The 22,484-nt window shown below is 51.9% G+C and overlaps 2 protein-coding genes across 6 annotated transcripts in view; one reads left to right on the top strand and one right to left on the bottom strand.

Annotated features, from left to right (window-relative positions):
• The first annotated feature begins 5,955 nt into the window (after positions 1 to 5,955).
• The window catches only part of L3MBTL2 (L3MBTL histone methyl-lysine binding protein 2), an 18,387-nt gene continuing 1,858 nt past the window's right edge, over positions 5,956 to 22,484 (top strand). The window contains exons 1-17 of one of the 5 annotated variants that reach the window (XR_009565631.1): positions 5,956 to 6,073; positions 8,520 to 8,748; positions 10,217 to 10,350; positions 11,614 to 11,737; positions 12,550 to 12,629; positions 14,191 to 14,308; positions 14,709 to 14,843; positions 15,128 to 15,216; positions 17,795 to 18,026; positions 18,382 to 18,458; positions 18,645 to 18,749; positions 19,376 to 19,523; positions 19,925 to 20,007; positions 20,313 to 20,547; positions 20,744 to 20,799; positions 21,041 to 21,106; positions 21,966 to 22,010. Coding sequence is in view for 1 of the 5 variants with exons in the window: in XM_030855844.2 (XP_030711704.1) it covers positions 6,050 to 6,073; positions 8,520 to 8,748; positions 10,217 to 10,350; positions 11,614 to 11,737; positions 12,550 to 12,629; positions 14,191 to 14,308; positions 14,709 to 14,843; positions 15,128 to 15,216; positions 17,795 to 18,026; positions 18,382 to 18,458; positions 18,645 to 18,749; positions 19,376 to 19,523; positions 19,925 to 20,007; positions 20,313 to 20,547; positions 21,041 to 21,106; positions 21,966 to 22,082 (1,996 nt within the window). In the remaining 4 variants the exon portion in view is untranslated. Of the gene's footprint in view, positions 6,074 to 8,519; positions 8,749 to 10,216; positions 10,351 to 11,613; positions 11,738 to 12,549; positions 12,630 to 14,190; positions 14,309 to 14,708; positions 14,844 to 15,127; positions 15,217 to 17,794; positions 18,027 to 18,381; positions 18,459 to 18,644; positions 18,750 to 19,375; positions 19,524 to 19,924; positions 20,008 to 20,312; positions 22,083 to 22,484 lie in introns of those variants that run through there. The other 4 variants (XR_009565630.1, XM_030855844.2, XR_009565629.1 and 1 more) reach the window with 4 other exon arrangements.
• The window catches only part of CHADL (chondroadherin like), a 14,896-nt gene continuing 14,355 nt past the window's right edge, over positions 21,944 to 22,484 (bottom strand). The window contains exon 6 of the mRNA XM_060306932.1: positions 21,944 to 22,155. Within this exon, the coding sequence (XP_060162915.1) occupies positions 22,129 to 22,155 (27 nt within the window). The 3' untranslated portion in view covers positions 21,944 to 22,128. The remainder of the gene's footprint in view (positions 22,156 to 22,484) is intronic.

Here is a 22,484-nt window from a genome sequence, read left to right as displayed (position 1 = left end):
CTTATGAAATAACTGGGGGAAGGCCAGACAGGTGTGGTATGATACGGAAACGAGCACCCAGCCTGCACAGCACTGGTGCAGAGGAGTTAATCCAATTTACAGGATAGGTTAAGAGAGACCAGCTAGGAGGCTTCAGTGAAATCCAGAGCAGGGATGATAGTGGTCTGGGTTTAAGGGGTGGCAGTAGGGATAGAAAGAAGAGGAAATATCTGAGATAGGTTTTGGAGAATTATAGGGATTTGCTGACGGATTGAAAGTAAGCGATAAAGATGGAATCAAGAGGAAGTTCCTGAGTGACTGATGGTGCTGAGTACTGAAATGGGGAAAACTAGAAGAGAAATAGGTTTGGGGTAAGGGAATAAAGTGTTCTGTTTTGCAGTTTACGATGTAAGTTATCTCTACAGATGGATATGAGTCTGCAACTCAGAGGACAAACACACAGGCTGAAGATTGGAATCCGGTGCATATAAATGGCATTTACAGCATTAAGAATGAAAGACATCAGGCTTCCCTGGTGGCGCAGCATCCGCCTGCCAATGCAGGGGAGATGGGTTCGAGCCCTGGTCCTGGCAGATCCCACGTGCCGCAGAGCAACTAAGCCCATGCGCCACAACTACAGAGCCTGCGCTCTAGAACCCACGAGCCACAGCTACTGAGCTCGTGTGCCACAACTACTGGAGCCCACGCACTTAGAGCCCGTGCTCCACAACAAGAGAAGCCACCGCAATGAGAGGCCCGGGCATGACAACAAAGAGTGGCGCCCACTCTCCGCAGCTAGAGAAAACCCGCACGCAGCAAGGAAGACCCAATGCAGCCAAAAATAAATTAAATAAATTTAAAAAAGAATGAAAGACATCACCTTCAGTGAGAAGTAAAGAGAAAAGAAGCAGGTCCAGGACAGAGCCCTGGAGATCACCATTCCTTAGGGTTGAGGTAGAAGAGGAAGGCCCTGCAAAGGAGAGAGGATTGGCCAGAGGGGCAGGAAGAAAACCAAGAGGGACCCAGAAAGGACAGTGTTTCAGGAAGCATGGAGTCATCAGTTATGTCAAATGCCACTGAGAGAAGAAAGATGTGGCTCTACATCAGAGAAGCTGTACTTGAACTTGCCAGAGTGCTTTTGGTGGAGTGTGGGGACAGGTGTCGAAGTGAGGAGAAGACGAAGTGGAGGTAGTGTGTGCAGACAATTCTTTCAAGACATTGGGGGGTGGAATAGCACCGTGGCCAGGGACAGAGGAGGTGATTTCAAGGGATTTATTTGTATAGAATGGGTGACATATGAGCACATTTGTGCTGTTAACTGGGATCTGACAGTGAGAGATTAATGATCCCAGAGAGACAGGGACAGTGACTCACAGAGGGAAGCCCCCCCAAAAGAAGGGAGTATATGAGGTTGTGTGTAAAGGCATGGCTCAGACCAGCCCAAAAGCGTAACTTTGCAACAGCTCAGACCCAAGGCCCAGGAGCTCCACTGCAGAAGGAACAGCCACACTGTTTCAGGGTGGCCACTGTTGCTTAGCAACCTGTGTTTAATAAGATGTTTCAACTGAATTCCTAATTAACCGCCATTTCAACTTATGCTAACAGTTTCTGTCACTGTGGGGTCCTGCCTCAGCTTCCTTCCCTCCCCCAAAGCCTGGTAATTTTGTTTCTTTTGTTGAAATGTGTGAAACTGGAAAGCTCCAGTTTCCGCTTTCCTCTACTGTTAACGATATATGCATTGAGATGTGAAAAATAATACATCACAGAGAAGATGGATTTAGGGACTCTCATTCTATCTTAAAGGGAGGTTGTCAAAAATTGCAGGATTTACATCTCCAGGTCAGGGCTCTCTGGTGAGCTCCAGCTGCCTTCTTGCCCTCTTGGAGGCATGCTAGACCAAGCAGAATTCTTAATTCCCTCTACTCAGCCACCCAAACTCCCTTACTCCTTGCACAGTTTTTAACCACTACAGAACATGGTCCCACCGTCTACCCATCTGACAGGTTTGCCCAGGGTCCTTCTGGATTCCTCCTCTTCCAAACCTACTCCATACAATTAATTACTGCCTCCAACATATTTCTCAAATTCTTCTACTTTTCTGCATGCCTTCTAAGTCTGCCTTGGTCCAAGCCACCATCGTCCTTCCCCTGGATCAGTCCAGGAGCCTTCTAATAACTGGTCTCCCTGCTGCTTCTCTTGACCCACCTCCAATCCATTCTCCACACAGCACCCAGCGAGTGAGCTCTTAAAACATCATCTGAACCATTTACTCCCCTCCTTAAAACCTTTAAAGCTTTCCCATTATATTCTCCTGCCAACTGGAGCTGTTCACGTCCCGCTCTAAATTCTGTGTCTGTGCCTGGAATGACCTTTCCCCAGCAACTCTCTTCTCCTAACTGGCTCCTTCTCATCCTGCAAGTAAGGCCTTCTCCCCACACCCCCTCTGCAGGTGCTCACTTCCCTATTCTCCATCACAGTGCCCTGCTAATTTCCTTCTCAGTTGGAACTAGATGTTTGTTCAGTTTCCACTATCTCCCTGCAGGAGGCAGTAAACTCCATGAGGACAGAGCTGTTCACCTCTTTCTCCTCAAGTGTCCAGTGTGGTCCCAGGCACAGAGTAGGCACTAAATAAGTATATGATGAATAAGCTGATTTGTTTGCCAGGAGCAGATTCTCTGTCTGTGAGATTCACGGCTGTGCATTTATAAAATTATAAAAGTTTAAGCAACTCACAGAAGATATTCTTCTAGGTAGGTTTACTCCTCTAGTTGCTGCCACCTAGCATCTAATAGGATGATAATAACTACCATTTACTCTTCCCTGTATGTGGCAGGCACTGCACATTTATTATTTCTAATTCTTACAAAAACCCAATGAGGTGGTCTTACTCCTATTTTACAAATTAAAACTCCGGGCTGTATATTCGAAAAAAAACGAAAACACTAATTCAAGAAGGTACATGCACCCCAACGTTCATCACAGCATTATTTACAATAGCCAAGAAATGGAAGCAACCTAATTATCCAGCAACAGATAAATGGATAAAGAAGATGGGGTATATGTATACAATGGAATATGACCCAGGCATAAAAAAGAATGAAATTTTGCAATTTGCAATGATATGGACGGACTTGGAGGGTATTATGCTAAGTGAAATAAGTCAGACAGAGAAAAACAAATACTGTATGATATCACTTATATATGGAATCTAAAAAATAAACTAGTGAATACAACAAAAAAGAAAGAGACTCGGGGGACTTCACTGGTGGTGCAGTGGTTAAGAATCCGCCTGCCAAAGCAGGGGACACGGGTTCAAGCCCTGGTCCAGGAAGATCCCACGTGCCGCGGAGCAACTAAGCCCATGCGCCACAACTACTGAGCCTGTGCTCTAGAACCCGCGAGCCACAACTACTGAAGCCCACGCTCTAGGGCCTGTGCTTCGCAACAAGAGAAGCCACCGCAATGAGAAGCACACACAGCGCAACGAAGAGTAGCCCCCGCTCGCCACAACTAGAGGAAGCCCGCGTGCAGCAACGAAGACCCAACACAGTCAAAAGTAAATAAATAAATTTATTTAAAAAAAAAGGGGGGGGGCTTCCCTGGTGGCGCAGTGGTTGAGAGTCTGCCTGCCGATGCGGGGGACACGGGTTCGTGCCCTGGTCCGGGAAGATCCCACATGCTGTGGAGGGGCTGGGCCCGTGAGCCATGGCTGCTGAGCCTGCATGTCCGGAGCCTGTGCTCCGCAACGGGAGAGGCCACAACAGTGAGAGGCCCGCAAGAAAGAGACTCAGATATAGAGAAAAAACTAGTGGTTACAAGTGGGGAGAAGAAAGGGGGGGAGGGGCAAACTACTATGTACAGATAAATAAGCTACAAGGATATATTGTATAATATAGGAAATTAGCCAATATTTTGTAATAACTATAAATGGAATATAACCTCTGAAAATTGTGAATTACTATGTCATACATCTGAAAATTATATAACATTGTACGTCAACTATACCTCAATTTAAAAAAATTCTTTGATGAAGAAACAGGGAGAAAAAAGCAGCAGCCTGTTGTAATCCTTGAAGTCTCATTAACTAGCTCTTTAGTCTTTGAGCACTTAGTGTATGCTAGGCTCTGTTCTTGGCTCTGGAAATACAGCAGAGAACAAGACAGACTTAAGTCCCAGTCCTCATGAGGCTTACATTCCAGTGGCAGGAGATAGGCAATAAACAAGTAAACTAATGAATGAGAGCATTTCAGACAGAAACAAGTGCTACAAAGGACTGTAAAATGGGAGAAGAGATACAGAGTGAGGGGAGGGAACAACTACTTTAAATAAGGTCCCAGACGAGGTGACTTTGAGCTGAAATCTAAAAAGATGAAGATCCATCCATGAGAAAAGCCATGGAAAGAATATTGCATACAAGTGGAACAGCAAGTGTAAAGGCCCTGAGGCCAACTCAAGCTTGGCAGTCAAAAACAGAAAGAAGAGGTGAGTGGATGGATGCAGCGAAAGGTAGAGAGGATGGTACAAGAGGAGGTTGAAAAGAAAGCTGGGGCCAGGTTATTGTCGATTGTTTGGATTTCATTCAAAGTGCAAGGGGAAGCTATTAGGGGTTTTAAGCAAGAGAATGAACATGATCTGGTTTGTGATTTTAAAAGATCACCTGCCTGGATTAAAGCAGATAAAGATTCAAACTAAGAAACTAGTAGGAGGGCTGCTGCAGTGGACCAGTGGCTTGTATTAGGGTGGTAGAGGTGGAGAAATACAGGATACATTTTGGAGGTAGAAGAACCAACAGGGACTTCCCTGGTGATCCAGTGGTTAAGACTCCACGCTCCCAATTCAGGGGGCCCGGGTTCTATCCCTGGTCAGGGAACTAGATCCCACATGCCACAACTAAAGATCCGCATGCCATAATGAAGATCCAGCGTGCCGCAACTAAGACCCGGTGCACCCAAATAAATAAATATTTTTTAAAAAGAACCAACAGTTTTTGTGGATAGCACAGATATGGGGTTGGAGGTAGAAAGTGTTGAAGAAAAGAAAGAAATCAGGAAAGACTTTCACATATATCTGGTGGACCTCAAATTTAGAAACATATTTAATATATGTTGAGTCCCACTTACTACAGTTAGATTCTCAGTTAGAGTACAGCACAGGGAAAGAATTTGGACTAAATCTTAAAGTCCAATCCTGTGTGATGTTAGTGTCTAAACCCAAAGAGCCACCGTTTCCTCATCGTCCTCTTTTTTTTTTTTTTTTTTCCCTTTTTGGCCGCACTGTAGAATGTGGAACTTCCTGTACCAGGGATCGAACCCGTATCCCTGCAGTGGAAGCAGAGAGTCTTAGCCACTGGCCACCAGGGAAGTCCATCCTCATCTTTAAAAGGGTGATTGCTTATCCCTGATTTGAGATGTTTGTAAAGCTCTACGACAGCACCTAGAACTCCGAGTGTGTAAGGAGGTTGTGGGAAATCCAAGAGGAAAGAGGCAGAGAGCCACGTATCTGAGTTTTTTTTTCAGGAGATGGTGATGTAAGAGGGAGTTTTGCAGGATTTTGAGCATGCGGCACATTTACAGCATTGGGCATAAGAGTATTCCAGTTTCTGCCTGAACCGGAAAAGAGTCTCTCTGCTAGCATCCCCGCCCTAGGGCACCTTAAATTTCTGATCAGGAAGAGTCCGAGGTTATTCCTGGCGCCTGGACAGTACCTATCTTAGGTATTCAATAACGTTAATGAAGAATGGAGTTGGAGTGATAGCAAGAGGTTGGCGTGGAGAAACGAGAACAGTCCGCGCGAGCCGCCGCAGCTCTAGGGCCGGGGGAATTTTCAGGTCGCTATAGCAACGCCCCCCTTCAAGCGCACCCAAGGGGGAACTACAAGTCCCATAAGGTCCGCGGCTTCCCCCTCTCCCGGGGAGGAGGGGCACAGGGGAGCGCCGAACCGGCTTTACCTCTTTCCTGCAGCGTGATTGGTCCGGGGCTCTGGGAGGCGGCCAATGAGTGCGCTCGCGGAGAGCAGCGAGGCCAATATGGCTTCCTGCACCTGGTGACGGTTGAAGAAACTGTTAGGTCTCATGGAGAAGCCCCGGGGCGTCGAGGTGAGAGGGAGAGGAATTCTCGTGACTGGGAAAGGGAACCCCGAGAGCCCTGCTCGGTGGGCCCTTCTTTAGGCCTTTGAGCGACGCCTGGAGGGTGGAGGGTGGAAGGATGGATAAACAGGTAGTTAGGCTGAGCAGGGCCCGAGGCGATTGGCGTTGCTTTTTGCTCCGGTTCTGCTGGGGCCGAGTAGTTGAGGGAGGAACAGCCTCCCTGGCCTGGGGAAGGGGAATTGGGTTCAGAATCTGAGAGCTCCTGAATCTTCCTCCTCCTCCTTGTCTCATGGTGGTGTCCTTTATGGACTGTGAGGCCTGTCACATCCTGGTGGGAAGTAAGGGATGATTAAAGTTTAATAAACCCTCCGTGTCCGGAGCGTTCACATGCATTATCTCCCAGTATACTCAACAGCCCAGTGTCTCGTTTTTGTGGTTCAGGTAGCTGAGGCCTGGTGGGGTGGTGCGACTCCCCAGGAGGGTCACAGGACTGTAAAGTGAAGGAGATGGGCACTAAGTCCGTCAAGTTCCAAAACTCTACCAGGTTTGCTTTTTCCACTCTACCACCACCTGTAACCCACGCATCCTTTAATCATTCGGCTTCTGGTCACCTTATATTTGAATTTCCTTTCTAGCACATTTGCATGTGTAGTTTGTAAATGTAAAGTGGAATCGCTCAAAAACTCTATAAGGGTAAAGGAAAAGAATCATACAGTGGAGAGTGAGAATGACAGCTCACAGTTTTAGAGCTGTCACTCACTGCTGGAAGTGGAACTAGGCTTTGCATGTCAGCAGTCCTCTAGAGGGCTTGTTACTATCTCCATTGTACTGATGGAGAAACCAGGAGCAGTAAGGTTAAATATCTTGCACAAAATCACACAGGTAATAAGTGGAAGATCCTGGATTCAAACTCAGGTGTACCTGTTTTGAGAGCCCATGCTTTTTTTTTTTTTTTTTTTTGGTGGTACGCGGGCCTCTCACTGCTGTGGCGTCTCCTGCTGCGGAGCACAGGCTCCGGACCCGCAGGCTCAGCGGCCATGGCTCACGGGCCCAGCCGCTCCGCGGCATGTGGGATCTTCCCGGACCGGGGCACGAACCCGCGTCCCCTGCATTGGCAGGCGGACTCTCAACCTCTGCGCCACAAGGGAAGCCCGAGAGCCCATGCTTTTAACCAGTAATAATCGCCAACATTTACTGAGCACATGCTGTGTGCAACTCACTGCTCTGAGCGCCTTGCCCGTATTAACCCTTCCTTCTCCCCCAAAGCCTATGTAATAGGTGGAATGGTCCTCATTTACAGGTGCGGAAATTGAGGCATTGAGATTGACCTGCTGCAGGTCATACGGTAGGGGTGGTAGTAACTAGTAAGCAGTGGGGATGGTGCTGGAGCCCTGGCCTAGAGCCCAAATTCTTCACACCTTTTCTGCAACATGCCAGGTAGAGTTATATACAGTATCTCATTTACATTCCACCTCCTGGAGCCAAATATTTTTCTTGTTTTATAGATGAGAAAATTGAGACCCAGAGAGGTTAAATGACCTGCCCAAGGACCCACAGCTAGTTAGGATCAGAGCTGAGTCCAAAGCTATTGTATATACCACAGTGCTATAGCCAGCGTGTCATTAGCCTCTGATATCCTCTTTAGGGCAGTCTGGGCCCCAAATTAACTTTTGTCTGACTTACGTTGTTTTTGAGTTGAAATTACTTTGGTGTACATATGCGGAAGGGGGAAGAATGAGTTTCTAAAATACATCTTCCCCAGAAAGTCTTCATGAGGCACTTTGCTTAGGATATTTTCACATCAGTGTATTCTGTTTGAATTATGGTAAAATGTCATCACTTATAAATCCACAGAGGGACCTTGGTGAATTCCTAATACATGTTTTCTGTCTTGCTAAGTTATTCTTTTTTTTTTTATTTTTGGCTTCATTGGGTCTTCACTGCTGAGCGCTGGCTTTCTCTAGTTGCGGCGAGTGGGGGCTACTCTTCGTTGTGGTGCCCAGGCTTCTCATTGTGGCGGCTTCTCTTATTGCGGAGCACGGGCTCTAGGCGCGCGGGCTTCAGTAGTTGTGGCACGTGGGCTCAGTAGCTGTGGCTCACGGGCTCTAGAGCACAGGCTCAGTAGTTATGGCGCACGGGCTTAGTTGCTCTGCGGCATGTGGGATCTTCCTGGACTAGGGCTCGAACCCATGTCCCCTTCATTGGCAGGCGGATTCTTAACCACTATACCGCTAGGGAAGCCCCTAAGGTATTCTTTTGATTTGCAGTTGAGAAATGTATAAACAAGAGTAGTGATCCAGGTGTTTGCAGAAGGAGTATTTGATTCTGCCTGCCACTTGGCCCAAAAGTGTTGACTTGACCAAGAACTGGAAAGGGAGTTGATAGCAGATCTGCAGCTTCCCTTCCCATACACTAAGCCAACCATAATTCCTTCTGCCTGCTTTTGTGTCACTAGGAGACTTCAGAACCAATGGAGGAGGAAGATGATGACTTGGAGCTCTTTGGTGGCTACGACAGTTTCCGGAGTTATAACAGCAGTGCGGGCAGTGAGAGCAGCTCCTACCTCGAGGAGTCAAGTGAAGCAGAAAATGAGGATCGGGAAGCAGGGGAGCTGCCCACCTCCCCCTTGCATTTGCTTAGCCCTGGGACTCCCCGCTCCGTGGATGGCAGTGGTTCTGAGCCAGGTGCCTTCAGAGTGTCCCCTGAAGAGGGGGAGGTTTCAGAGGCTGTGGAGGAAGAGGGGGATATAGGCCAGGTGGGCGAGCTGTCCAGGTGTGAAGGGCCCTTTGATCTGATGTCTAAGGCCCTAGGAGAGAGCAGAGGCACCCCAAGTATCCCCAAGGGTCATTTCCTCTGCTGCAGTCTGATTTCAAATTGTGATTTCATTCTTTCTTATAATTAGTATTTATTCAGCACATATTAGATGCCAGTCATTAACATGGTGCTGCTTTTGCGATTGTCCTGTTCTCTAGATATTGAGAATATAGGACACCTAAAGTGATCTGGTTACTATCTGGGAAGGGACAAGAAATAGCCTGTGGGTTGGAAGTGAGAGGGGGGAAAATACAGAATAAAGTGACCTCCGGGTTAGAGGGTTAGGGTAGGGGTGGGCAGGTGAGAATCCCTGTGAATCATCTGGAAGACAGTTGGCTTCAGAGATGTGATGCTTACACAGCTCCTGGACCCCTGTGCCAGGGCCTCCAGTGTGGGGACGCCTGTGATAATGGGGAGGCTAGATGGTCTGTGATGACATTTCTGTCCCCTGGTCCCTTCACTCTTTAGGAGAGGAGAATCTAATACTCTTTGCCACTTGTTTCCTTTCCATTCATCCTGTCTTCTCTTCCTTTCTCCCCTTTCTTTTATCTTTCTCCCTTCTATCTTCTTCTAACCATTCTCTTAGAATCTTAGAACTTTAGAACTGGAACGAACTATTAGAGACCATCCAGTCCAGGGGTGCTATCGCCTGGCTGCACATTAGAATCACCTGGGGAACTCTGAACGAACCACAGATGCCTGTGTCCCACCACAGACCAGTTAATTAGAATCAGGCTTGGGCATTTTTTTTTTTCTGCGGTATGCGGGCCTCTCCCGTTGCGGAGCACAGGCTCCGGACGCGCGGGCGCAGCGGCCATGGCCCATGGGCCTAGCCGCTCCGCGGCATGTGGGATCCTCCCGACCAGGGCACGAACCCGTGTCCCCTGCATCAGCAGGCGGACTGTCAACCACTGCGCCACCAGGGAAACCCAGGCTTGGGCATTTTTAAATGCTCCTCAAGTGACTCTGATGTGATATCAGGGATGAAACATTGATCTAGTTCAGTCTCTTTATAGATGAGAGGAAAATAGGCCCACGGAAGTTAAATGATATGGGTACGTTTTTTCTTCTCATTTTCCTCTTTGCAAACTTTCCAACACTCACCTGTTTCCCCAGTCATCCTCATGGATTTTCCTTAGCCCCACCATTGACACATATAGCCAAGGGGTGCTAAGGAGCTTTAGGTGTATACACCCAAACCTTCTATTCCAGTTCTGTCAGCCTTAGGGGGCCTGGGACTCACCTGATTAATGCAGTGCCCCAGGTTTTGAAGGGCCCATCATTTTGTTTGATTTGGAGTGACGATCAAGGGAGTCATGTGCTAAGTTCTCTTCCTAGCTGTCTGTGAGATGTGTGGTATCGTGGGTACGAGGGAAGCCTTCTTCTCCAAGACCAAGAGATTCTGCAGCGTCTCCTGTTCTAGGAGCTACTCCTCCAACTCCAAGAAAGCCAGTATCTTGGCTAGATTACAGGTGAGAGGCCATCACTTGGAAGACCCTTCCTGGGGCCGTGGGTGCTGAGACAGGAACAATCAGCAGACTGGCCTTGTGTTTTCACAGCACCGGTTCTCAAACTTGACTGCACGTTGGGGTCACCTGCAAACCTTAAAAAATATTGATGCTTGGGTCTTACTCGCAAAGATTCTGATTTAATTGGGGCTGAGTGTAGCCTGGACACAGGGTCTTTAATGAGCTCCCGAGGTGATTGTCCTGTGAAGCGTGAGGGTCGCAGTGCCTGCTCTTCTGCTTAGTGCCTCATACACTCTATCTCTCTCTTTGTGAGACAGTTACTATTATGTCCCTCATTTTGCAGATTTTAGTCAAGGCATAGAAAAGTCCTTCTCAGTGAGCTAATAATGGTATTGTTTATAACTGTAGTTTGGGGATACTTGCTATGGGCTTGGCACTCTCAGTCCAACCAGTGATCCCTAAAAAATGAATTTTTAAAGATTCCGATTTTAAGAGCTCAAAAATTTTTACTAACTTACTTAGAGGTACACAAATAAAATTGAAGAGCCAGGGTTTGGACCCAGGTCTCTGGAATTTAAACCCAAATTAAAAAAAAAAATTTTGGCCACGCCTCACAGCTTGCAAGATCTCAGTTCCCCAACCAGAGATTGAACCAGTGAAAGCGCCAAACCCTAACCACTAGACTGCCAGGGAACTCCCTCAATCCACATTTCTATCTCACCGATCTCTTTAATAAATTCTCTGGGCCTTTCTGATCAGTACTTAAGTTACAAATTACAGACCAGATCAGTGGCCTTTCACTTTGGGGGACGATGCCTTTGAGCACCCGATAAGCTATGGACTCTCTCTAGAACATTCATGTATGTTCTAGAGCGAGTCCATGGTTCAGTTCACGAGCCCTTTGAAGCCCATTCTCTGCCATAAATTTGTAGGAGCACCAAAGGAAGGAGATGGCTGAGAGTTGACGACACCAAGAAGAGGTTCCTGGCAGAGGCGGGGCTTAAAAGATAGTAAAAGTGCCCCTCCCTGCGTGTGGCTCTGCCAATCCCCACCCCCCCCCCTCCAGGTGAACAATAGCCAAGTGTGGGCAACCCCCATCCTTGCAGCTCCCCTCTGAGCTAAGCATTATCATTGTTATCATCTTGATTTACAAATGAAGAAACTGAAGTCCCAAAGAGGTTAACTGGACTGATGCCTGATTTAAACCTGTCCAAATCCAGAGCCTTGTTCTTAGCCTTTAGGCTACACACGCTCTCCTCCCTCCAGGGAAAACCACCTACCAAGAAGGCCAAAGTCCTGCACAAAGCTGCCTGGTCTGCCAAAATTGGAGCCTTCCTCCATTCCCAAGGGACAGGACAACTCGCAGATGGGACACCAACAGGGCAGGACGGTAAGACTGCAGGGACCGGTGCTCAGGAAGCAGGTTGGGTGCAGTGCCAGGACTGGGGTGGCCTCCCAGGGAGCGAGGATTGGAGGAGGTGGCCAGCTAGAAAGTGCCGGCCCGGGCTGGCTTCGGATTGTATCTTCCTCACCTGGTAATTGTGAAATTACCCCAGAAGATCCCTCAATCACTCTTAAATTGCCAAGACCCCTACTCTTGATAATTTAAAAGCCGAGGATTAGCTGCTTTTGTTTTGCATTGCCTTTAGCTCTCTGGCTTCTGTTTCCCTGGGGCAGTGGAGACCCAGATCTTGTTTGAAGAAGGGTGATGGGATAAGGGAGGAACCTTTCTTTCTGAGCTCGTGTAGCTATTTCTGAGCAAATGTAGGCATGAAGCGACTGCGCTAGATGGTCTGAGTTTCTGACCGACTGTGCTAGATGGTCTGAGTTTCTGACCGATATTGAGCCCCCAGGCTCAAGGGTTGGAGGGGCCTAGGTGTGTGCACCTCCCATCATTTAGATTGGCTGTGGCCAATGAGAGGTTGGGGGCGGTCTGAGGAATTTAAGCCCAAGGGTCTTTGAATTTCCGTCTTTCTCTGGGGAAGGAAGACCAGACATATTTCCCTCTGAGTGTTTCCTCTACTCCTGAGAGTCTGGCAGCCTTTGGATAAGGCCCTCCGCCGTCCTGATGGCCGCTGCTGGGGCAGGTATGGGGTGAGGAGGGGACCTGCTGCCCCCGCCCCTCCGGCCCGGGGTCCTGGAATGGCTGCTGCCGGAGCTCCCAGCTTCGACCCTTTAACCCTCTCTATCTTTGCCCCGCAGCGCTGGTCTTGGGTTTCGACTGGGGGAAGTTCCTGAAGGATCACAGTTACAAGGCTGCTCCTGTCAGCTGCTTTAAACACGTGAGTGCCCTGGGGATGAGGGGAGGACGGGCAGGGTCCTGAGTGCTGCCACCATCTCACCCACCTGCCTCGCAACGTCGGCACCGGGAGAGAACAGGGTGAGGTCTGGGTGCTCGAAGCCCAGCTCTGCCGCTCCCTCCAGCTTACCTTTCTGTCCACTTTTTCAGAAAGTCCTCCCACAGACCCTCAATGCGAGCTTCTAGCCCCTCGGAGGTTCCCCACTTCGCTTATTTACATAATGGCACTTTGTGCTTTGATATCCAGAAGCAAACTTTGTCCTTTTCCTTTTCCTTTCCTTTCTCCTTTTCCCCCATTTTTAGTGCTTTCCCGTTGAAAGCTTGGTGCTGTGAACTGCCCTGGGCCCCTTGGTTCCCGGGAGGCCAATGTGGATGCCTCCTGGAGCCCCTTCTTCTAAAGGCTCCCCGACTCCCTGTCACTGAGAAACAGCAAAGGCTGAGACCTGGAGGGCTGGGCTTGGAGCCGAAGAACTTAGCAGGCAGGCCTGAGCGGTGGTCTCCTGCAGGCGCAGAGAGAAACCGAGGGAGCTCTCTTGTCTTTCAAGCCAATTTCCTAAACCTGGGAAATCCAGGAGGAGGCCTCTTTAAACCCACTTCCTAGCCTCTAATTTCTGAGCTGCTACTGAACTCTGGGGAGGTGCTGATCAGGAAGAGGTTGGCACTCGGTGCAGCTTAACTCCTCCTCTCCTGTCTGGTTGCTAGTGAAGGTGCACGTCTTTTCCAGTGGGGGGAGCTCTTTATTTCCTGAATTCTCTAGCAGTTCAGGCATTTCATTGCGGGGAGTTGCATCATACTTGCACTAATATATCTGCCTCGATATGCTCTGTAAAAAGCCCACCTGAACGTGCCTGAGCAGTATAACTGTTTCTGGGTTCTGTGATGAACCCAGTCCCTCCGGCCAGGGAGATGGAATGGGATACACTGATTGGCTGAAACCAGGGCTGAGAAGGAAAAAAGGAGAATCTCCCTAAAGGAGAACCAAAGTGCCACTGGCAGCAAAGTAAGGATTAGATACTGGGGAGGCAGCCCCAAGCAGTCCAGTGCTGTCGGGGGCATGTTAACAGGAGGAGGAGAGATGGAGAAAGGACGTGCCAGAGCGGTGGGTGGGCAGCCGGCTCTGTGAGAGCCAGCCTGGCGACAGCTGCAAGAGCAGGGGTCGTGGTCCTAACGGCCCAGGTGGAGTGATGACTGGAAGAGGTGCTATGTGTGCCGAGAATGGCGCCTGGCACGTGGTGAGGGTGAGAAACTGCTAGGCGTCGTGACTGTCACGCAGGCTGGCGCAGCCATGGTGTGCCCGCGAGGATAGCAGCCAGGAGCGGCCCTGGAGAGCTTAGCACCCAGGACCATCTGACTCTGGGTCTCTGCCCAGCCCCGCCACCACGTCTTGCCCGTCTCTTCATCCCTGGTCCCCGGCCTGGCCTTCCGCACACAAGGAGTGAGGGGCAATGCTGAGGGGCGAAGGGGGAAGGACGCAGACTCTCGCGAGGCCCCTCAGCCAGCTGCTCTCCTCTGCCAGCCCAGGTGGCTCACTGTCCCCCTTACAGGTCCCACTCTATGACCAGTGGGAGGATGTGATGAAGGGGATGAAGGTGGAGGTGCTCAACAGCGATGCTGTGCTCCCCAGCCGTGTGTACTGGATCGCCTCGGTCATCCAGGCAGCAGGTGGGTGTTCCTCCGGCCGAGGCAGGGTCGGGCTGGGCAGTGACATCTCCAGATGGACAGGCAGTGGTGGAGCAGAAATCAGCTTCATAAAACAAACACAAAAACCCGCCTGTTGGAGTTTTTGCCTCCCTTCTTGCTGTTCTTTTATCTTGCCTACCTTAGAGGGGACCACAGGGCTTGGCGAGTTTGGAAACTCCCATCTTTTAAGTTCATTCCAGGGTTGATCAGGCTATAGAAAATTATTCTCCCTCCTGTGCTGTACTGCTTTCCGAGTACGTGGCATGGGTTTGTTTTTACTCTGGCTGTTGTGGAAGGAGTTCTTGAAGTAGGCAGCACAAGTCCTGTTTAGGCTGGAGAAGAGCGAAGGCCTAAGAGCACACCGCTCCCTCCTCCTTCTCAGGGTACCGGGTGCTGCTCCGGTATGAAGGCTTTGAAAACGACGCCAGCCATGACTTCTGGTGCAACCTGGGGACTGTGGATGTCCACCCCATCGGCTGGTGCGCCATCAACAGCAAGATCCTGGTGCCCCCGCGGAGTGAGTCGATGAGAACGTTCCCTGTCCTGGTTCCTGCGGGGCCCTTGGGAGCAGTTAGACCAGAACAGGGCCCACCTGCCTCCTTGCTTCCTGTCCTGCCTTGTTCCAGAGGCCCTGTGGCAGGTCCAAGTTGGGGGAGTCCGGTTTTATAAGATGGTGATTGCTGGCCTGAAAAGGCAGAAATAAGTTATTTAGGCCCCTCTGCTGCTCTCTGGGGCAGCTTTGGTGCCCCATCAGTGGGAGTGTTGTCAGTCTGTACTCAGGGTTCTGCTCTGTCTCTGCAGCCATCCATGCCAAGTTCACCGATTGGAAGGGCTACCTCATGAAACGGTTGGTGGGCTCCAGGACGCTTCCCGTGGATTTCCATATCAAGGTCTGGCAGTGAGCCCTGTGGGTCTCCTAACTGATCTCCTTCCTGCCCCTATCCCGTTTGATCTGTCCTTTGTGCTGTTCACTGGAGTATTTTTTCTAAGACTCCCTTGCTTAGCAATCTTAGCGGCTCCAGATTTCCTACGGATGGATGGTGGGTGTCGTCTGCCTTCCCAGCCTAATAGCCTCCTCCCTGCTCAGACGCATTGATCATGTTGCTTTGTCTGCCATTTCTTCTCCTAGATCCTTACCTTTGCTCATAGCATTTTCAGGAGCGTTCATTCAATAGATTTTATTAAGTACTTGTTGTATACAAGGCACTGGAAATATGGAGAATGTGGACCCTGCCATCTGGGACCGTCCAGTCTGGCACAGGAAATTAAGTCACACCCATGAAGAATATAAAATAGCCTTGATTTTGTACCAGAGATGTGCCTCAAAATCATCTGTGTGGCATTGAATTTTAAAAAATTATTTAGTTCTTTAACATAAAAAATCATACACATGGTAAAAATTCAAAGGGATCACAAGGATATGCAGTGGAGACTTAGTCTCCTCCCCCTTTGTGTGCCAGGCCTGCTGTTGTGCGGCTCGCTCACATAGGTGCCTGGGCCACATCTAGGGTCTCTGGGGCCCCTGACCCGGATGCCCACACGTGTTGTTCTCATGTTGCTTGGGTAAGCATCACAGCAGCGAGCCAAGGGGATGCAGGGCAGGTACCACCGTGACATGTGGTTGAACTGGCCTTGTGGCCTCAGGACGAGCAGGTGTTGAGGGAGGCTTTGTGGAGAAGATGGCATTTGAATTCTACCTTGATGGGTAGGATGTGGGCGGGCATGGAAGCCAGCGGTGGAAAATCAGATGGGAGGGTAGTTGGGGCCATCTCACCCAAGGCCCCGGATGCCTGGTGAGAACATTGGCGCCGTGGGCCTTAGCTGGTCTTCAATGAGTAATGGTTTCAGGCACCTCAAAAACAGTTTTTCCCTTATTTGAACATACTGGGTAGTGCTCATTTGCTCTTCATCTCTCTATATTTTGTTAATTATCATAGTCTTTTCCCCAAAACTGCAAGCTTTTTCTCCTATATTTCCCATAGTACCTTGCACAGTGGACAGGGTTGGCGACTGAAGATGAGCTGGCCCTAGCGTTAGGATGAGGCAAGTGGCTGTGTGCAGGCCACCAGGAGTGTCAAGGTGGCCTCATCTCTGCTTAAATTAAAAAGAGCTTGATTCTGGGTGGCAGAGCAGGGCTCTGCGTGAACAGTCGGCAAGCACACACTAGCTGTCACATGCCCAGTCCCTGCAGGGCATGCGTGCAAAAGCAGCTGCCTCTGAAGATTGGGGGGTGGAGAGGATGGGGGGGTGGGTCTGTAGAGGGAGCTCAAGTCCAAATCCAATCCCTATATGGTAATCCAGTCCCGCATCTCCGTGCCTAGTTCTGTGCTTGGAGCTGAGAATGTACAATAGAAATGACTCAAACCTAGCTTCTGCCTTTACAGACCTTGAGTTCCAGCGTGTGACCTTAAACAAAGGAGGGCAATAAAGCGTTGTCGGGTCGTGGGCTGCACCAGTGGGCACAGAGGAAAGGAGCTTGTCAGGAAAGGCCAGCGGCGGGGAGGCGGCCCAGAGGGACCCCAGCCCAGTTCTCGCCCTGTGTCTCTCCCTCTGCTAAATAGGCCTGGTATATTCCAGCCCTTGAGCTGAGGGTGAAAGATCTGTGTCCTGGTGGCTGCTTTGTGACCCTTGGGCCGCTCCCCCTCCTGGTGGGATTTGGAATAGCACCGCTTAGCCCCCCGTCACGTGGAGACTGGGATGCTTCTCCCTGAGCCCGCAGTGCCCTGGTACTGGAAAAGCCCTACAGAGCTTACGTAACCATCCTCTACCCCCGGCAGGACAGCACCAAAGTCACAGCAGACAAAGAATCTCCCGTCTCCTCACCCAGGCCCCGCCACCAGGGCTCTAGAGCAGCTTGTGGACATCTTGGTCACTGTCCTTTGCTGTGTCAGAGGGGCAGGCATCACTACTGAGGTGCTATGAGAGCCGTTCAGAGCTGCAGCGCAGAGGGGCTGGAGCTGAAATTAGATGTATGGAGGCGAGGGGCACTCAGTTCCCTAAACGTGAGGCTTGTATGTGCCGTCAGTGGGGGCCAGCAGGTAGAGGGGAGCGGGGTGCCCGTGTGGTCAGAGTGCAGATCCCTGAAAGAGCACAAAGCTGGACACCAGAGCCAGATCTGCGGCCCAGCTCTGCCACTCACGAGCCCGTGTGACTCTGGGTAAGTCACGTGACCTCTCTGGGGCACCTGTTTCCTTAGTCTGAAAAGCGTTCTGTAATACCCATCATAATGACTTACTGGCATTTTGGTGCACATGTAAAAATCATATCATCAGTATCATCCCAGGGACTTGAGAGCCAGGGTTGAACCTGGCGGGACAGGAGGGCTCATCTACCTGCTTCCTGACGCAGTGTGTGCGGTGCTTCCACTCCACCTTCCCCATCCTCTGATTACTCTTAAGGGACAGAACAGGAAGGTGGGTGGGAGGGTCCACATGACCCCAGCAGGCCTGTGTCCTGATGTCATTGCAGATGGTGGAGAGCATGAAGTACCCCTTTCGGCAGGGCATGCGGCTGGAGGTGGTGGACAAGTCCCAGGTGTCACGGACCCGCATGGCTGTGGTGGACACGGTAATCGGGGGTCGCCTACGGCTTCTCTACGAGGATGGCGACAGCGATGATGACTTCTGGTGCCACATGTGGAGCCCCCTGATCCACCCAGTGGGTTGGTCAAGGCGTGTCGGCCATGGCATCAAGCTGTCAGGTTAGCAGAAGTCCCTGGCCAGCGAGGGCACATCTCTACACCCCACAACCATGCTGCACGGTAGAGGCGATCATCTCTACCATGCGGATGGCAGGACTTGACCAAGTATCCCGAGAGGTTGAGTGCCTTGACTGAGGATGCTCAGGTTGAAGTGTTAAAAACTGGTTTGAAACTAGAGGCTACAGGCCACATCCTTTCCATGTGATGTGGGAAGAGTCTGGGTCCTAAGGGCTGAATAGTTCCTACAGAGACCTTCTGGTCTAGGGGGCACATTTCTGGGGGAGGCGTGGAGATGGCCCTGTTAGCAGCTTCACCTTCCTTTTCTCCCTTCCTCCCTCTGCCATTTCCCTAAAAGAGAGGCGCAGCGACATGGCCCACCATCCCACTTTCCGGAAGATCTACTGTGATGCTGTTCCTTATCTGTTCAAGAAGGTGAGGCACAGCCCTTGGGCACTGTCCCCTTGGCCACAGGTCCACTCCAGGCCTGCGGACCCCAGCTCTTCCCTGGGATGTCCCTTTCTCTCCCCACTTCCTTCCCAGGCCGATGGCAGATGAGGCCTGCTTTCCCACCTTCCCTGGGCCAGCCCGGAGATTCCCCAAGTGCCCCGTTCCTTTAAGGTTCGAGCTGTCTACACGGAAGGCGGTTGGTTTGAGGAGGGGATGAAACTGGAAGCCATTGACCCCCTGAATCTGGGCAACATCTGCGTGGCAACCATCTGCAAGGTGAGCCTGGGGGAGCCTCCAGTATGGCTTTCTGCGGGCATGGAGGTGGCAGAGCTTCCCAGTTCTCGCTGCTCCTGGGCTACCTGCTTTCGTGTCAGGGTCAGAATCTGCTTTCGTGTCGGGGTCAGAGGTGCGTTGGACAGGTGCTTACTGAACACCTGGCCTGAGCCTGTCCTGGGTCAGGTGTAGGCTTCCCTGCTGCCACATGCCACCTCCTTTGAGTGCTGACCTAGCCAAGCCATAGCCGGGCTGACTTCACTGCAAACCTCTCTTACTGCTGCAGCCTGAAGAGCCAACAGCCACCCTTCGGCCCTCCAGGGGGTTTTGCCGATTTATCCATCCAGCAGATCTCCAGGCTGGGCCCGTGTGTTCACTGAGAACACACTGACAAGAAGACAGATGCAGTTCCTGCTGGCACAGCATGTGCTATCTAGTGAGGAGGCTAAATGATCTCACGAGTGTGGGTTACACCAGTGCTGAGTGCTCTGAAGCAGCTCGGGGAAGGCTGAGAACCAGCTCTGGTTGGATCCATCCACCTTGCATCCCCATTGTATCACCTCACCCTGGGATGGGGGTGCAGTTCAGGATACCATGTTCTGTCTGCCCTCCTCCCCTCCACCTGCTAGGTCCTCCTGGATGGCTACCTGATGATCTGTGTGGACGGGGGGCCCTCCACAGATGGCTCAGACTGGTTCTGTTATCATGCCTCTTCCCACGCCATCTTCCCAGCCACCTTCTGCCAGAAGAATGACATTGAGCTCACACCCCCAAAAGGCAAGACAAGCCTTACAGTTGGGAGGAGCAGGGTGGGGCCACTGGCCCCAATTCCTGGCCAAGCCAGACCCCTGGAGTTTGAAGTCTGTGAGTGGATTGGAGAGGTGACAGAGCTACCCAGGGTCACCACTAGCCCATACTCTGGGCTGGCTCGGCCCCATGGCTGGTATGTGGCTCGGTGAGCAGAGCTCCCACTTGTCCCTTTGGTCAGTGAACAACTTGTGCAACAGGACCATGGTCCTAGAGCAGGTACCAGCCTGGGGAGGAGGGAAGAAGGCTGCTGGGGAGACTCCGGGGGGGTCCTGACTGAGCTGCAGGCGCCCCTTTGGCGCTGGGAGACCTTCCGGGACTCCCTCCCGCTTCCCTTCCCCCCTCCTCACCTACACTTCCCACTCCTACAGGGTATGAGGCTCACACTTTCAGCTGGGAGACCTACTTGGAGAAGACCAAGGCGAAAGCAGCTCCGTCAAGGCTCTTCAACACGGTGAGGAGGCCAGTCCTGCCCACCGCCCGCAGCGGCAATCCCAGCCCTGCTCTTTTCTTGAGTCTTTGCTACTGAGGTCCGCCCCTTCAGGGGAGAAGTCCCAAGCTCTGACCTGGGCGCTGTGCCGAACAGTTCAGCTGGTCCCTTTCCCAAAAGGGCCAGTGCCTGGGAACAAAATGCAGTGGGATCACTGGTCAGAGGAACCTCCCCCCGCAGGCATGCTCAGCCCTGCTCCCTCCCCCAGGTGTGCCCCACTGGGGCAGGGCCCCAGCTGGCTTGGTCATTGCCTTTGTTCCCCCTCCCAGGACTGCCCCAACCATGGTTTCAAGGTGGGCATGAAGCTGGAGGCCGTGGACCTCATGGAGCCCCGGCTCATCTGTGTGGCCACTGTGAAGCGGGTGGTGCACCGTCTCCTCAGCATCCACTTTGATGGCTGGGACAGCGAGTATGACCAGTGGGTAGACTGTGAGTCCCCGGACATCTACCCCGTCGGCTGGTGTGAGCTCACCGGCTACCAGCTCCAGCCGCCCGTGGCCACAGGTCTGGGCTCTCACAGCCCTAAGGGGCTCTTGACTTTCCTCTTCTTCTTCCTTCCTGCCAACCACGCCCCCGCCCCACGCCCACCTCGTTCTTTGGCATGAGATCGAGAATCTCCTGGACCACTTCTAAGAAAAGAGTGGCCCTTGTCTCCCTCCCTGTCCTGACTTCTCTGTCTCCCTCTCCCTCTGGCCTGCAGAGCTCCTTCCTTGACCTTGCCCACTCTGTCATATGCTCGTGCCCTTGTGCACCCAGGTAAACTCCCTAGGTCCCTCCGAGAGCCCTGGTGATGAGGGTGGGAAGAAGGGACAGCTGTTGTCCAGTCCCTCTCTGCAGCCCCCTCCCCATTCTCATTGCCCAGCTCTGGCTTTCCTTCTGGGGGCGTCCCCTGTGTCCGGGAGGCCGGTGAGGGGCGGACAGGCATCTTGGGGTGTGCCTACAGCCTGTGTCCTCTCAGAACTCTCTCCTCACCTCTTCTCCATACTTTCAACAACAGAGCCCACCACGCCTCTGAAAGCCAAAGAGGCCACGAAGAAGAAAAAGAAACAGTTTGGGAAGAAAAGTAAGTGATGCTCTAAAGCTACCTGGGATCAGCTGAGCCTGTGTCCCTGGGAGTGGAGGTGGGGTGTCGCCACCTAAGTCGCGCTCTTCATGGTCCCGCCCTCTCCTTCACCCCTTGCCCCACGGGCCCAGCCATCAATCACCCTGTGTCTTCAGGGACCCAGAGCGTAAGTCTTCCATCTCTGGCAATGGTCAGGATACCAAGGAAAAGAGACAAGAGACTATTTGGGGTGTAGGGAGGCCATGTGTAGAGGCCATGCTTGAAAGTAAAAGGTACGAAAGGAAACGGGTGGAAGCTGCTCCCTGAGGCTGTCGTTGTTCCCTCATGACCCTCAGGGAGTGGGAGGAAGGGCGGCCACTGATCTTGGGGACCTCTCCACAGACAGGCCCATTCTCAGCAGGCCCCAAGCTGAGCTGCAGGCCAGTGCGGTGAGGTGGGCTTCCTGACGTGGTATCATGCAGAGGAGAGGATGTCCTGAAGGGAACAGGGAGGAAACAGTGTGGTCCCGAGGCAGGATTAAGATGCTGTGAGGGTGTGGAGGCGACCAAGCGGCAGGACCCTGTGCCGTTCAAAATGTAAGGCTGGGAATCACACTTCAGACATGAAGAAAGCGAGGATCCGAAAAGGGAAGCTTAACCATGGCGGCGAGTGGGGGGAGGTGGGTGTCAGTCCCTTGCTGGCGGCAGCCTCTGAGCCGGAGGCACACAGCCCTGGGGGCTGAGGTCAGAGTTGGGGCCTCTGTCCTCCCAAACTGGCGCTTTCCCCTCTGCTGTGCTGCCTGACCACTGGGCAAGACCCAGCCTGCGTGCGCCACGTGGATGCATCCCTACCCCAGATTTAATTCTGTGTTTATTCAAAGGAAAAAGAATACCACCAACCAAGACCCGGCCCCTCAGACAGGGGTCCAAGAAGCCCCTGCTGGAGGACGACCTGCAGGCGGCAGAGAAGATCTCGTCGGAGCCCGTTCCTGATGAAAGTAAGAGCCTCCCACGCGGGGTCGAGGTTGGGGGCGGCTCCGGTGCTCAGAGGCCGACCCCCTCCTTCCCCACCTGGGCACAGAAGAGTAGAGTCAAGTTTGAAGGGAAGTTTCTGGGCACCAAGCAACCCTTCTCAGACCACTGGGCCTGGAGGGCTTCCCAGACACCCACCCCCAGCTCTGAATGGAGCCGAGCGTCTCGCATGGCCCTCTCCACCTCATGTGCTTGGCAGGGTGGGCAGCCTGCCCGGCTGGGGTGACGGGACCCTAGGCCTTCTGTGCTGCCTGCCCCCACAGAGGGGGAAGGGGCTCCCCTTGCCATGTCCTGAGGGCCCGTCCGTAGGAAGCCTGATTTCTTCCCCAGATCCTGAGGCCACGCCCTTCCCGGAGTTACAGGCACAC

This window comes from Globicephala melas, chromosome 10, assembly GCF_963455315.2.
Source record: "Globicephala melas chromosome 10, mGloMel1.2, whole genome shotgun sequence".
Lineage (NCBI taxonomy): Eukaryota > Metazoa > Chordata > Mammalia > Artiodactyla > Delphinidae > Globicephala > Globicephala melas.
Note: the sequence above shows the minus strand (reverse complement) of the source record. Positions and strands in the feature narration are given on the sequence as shown.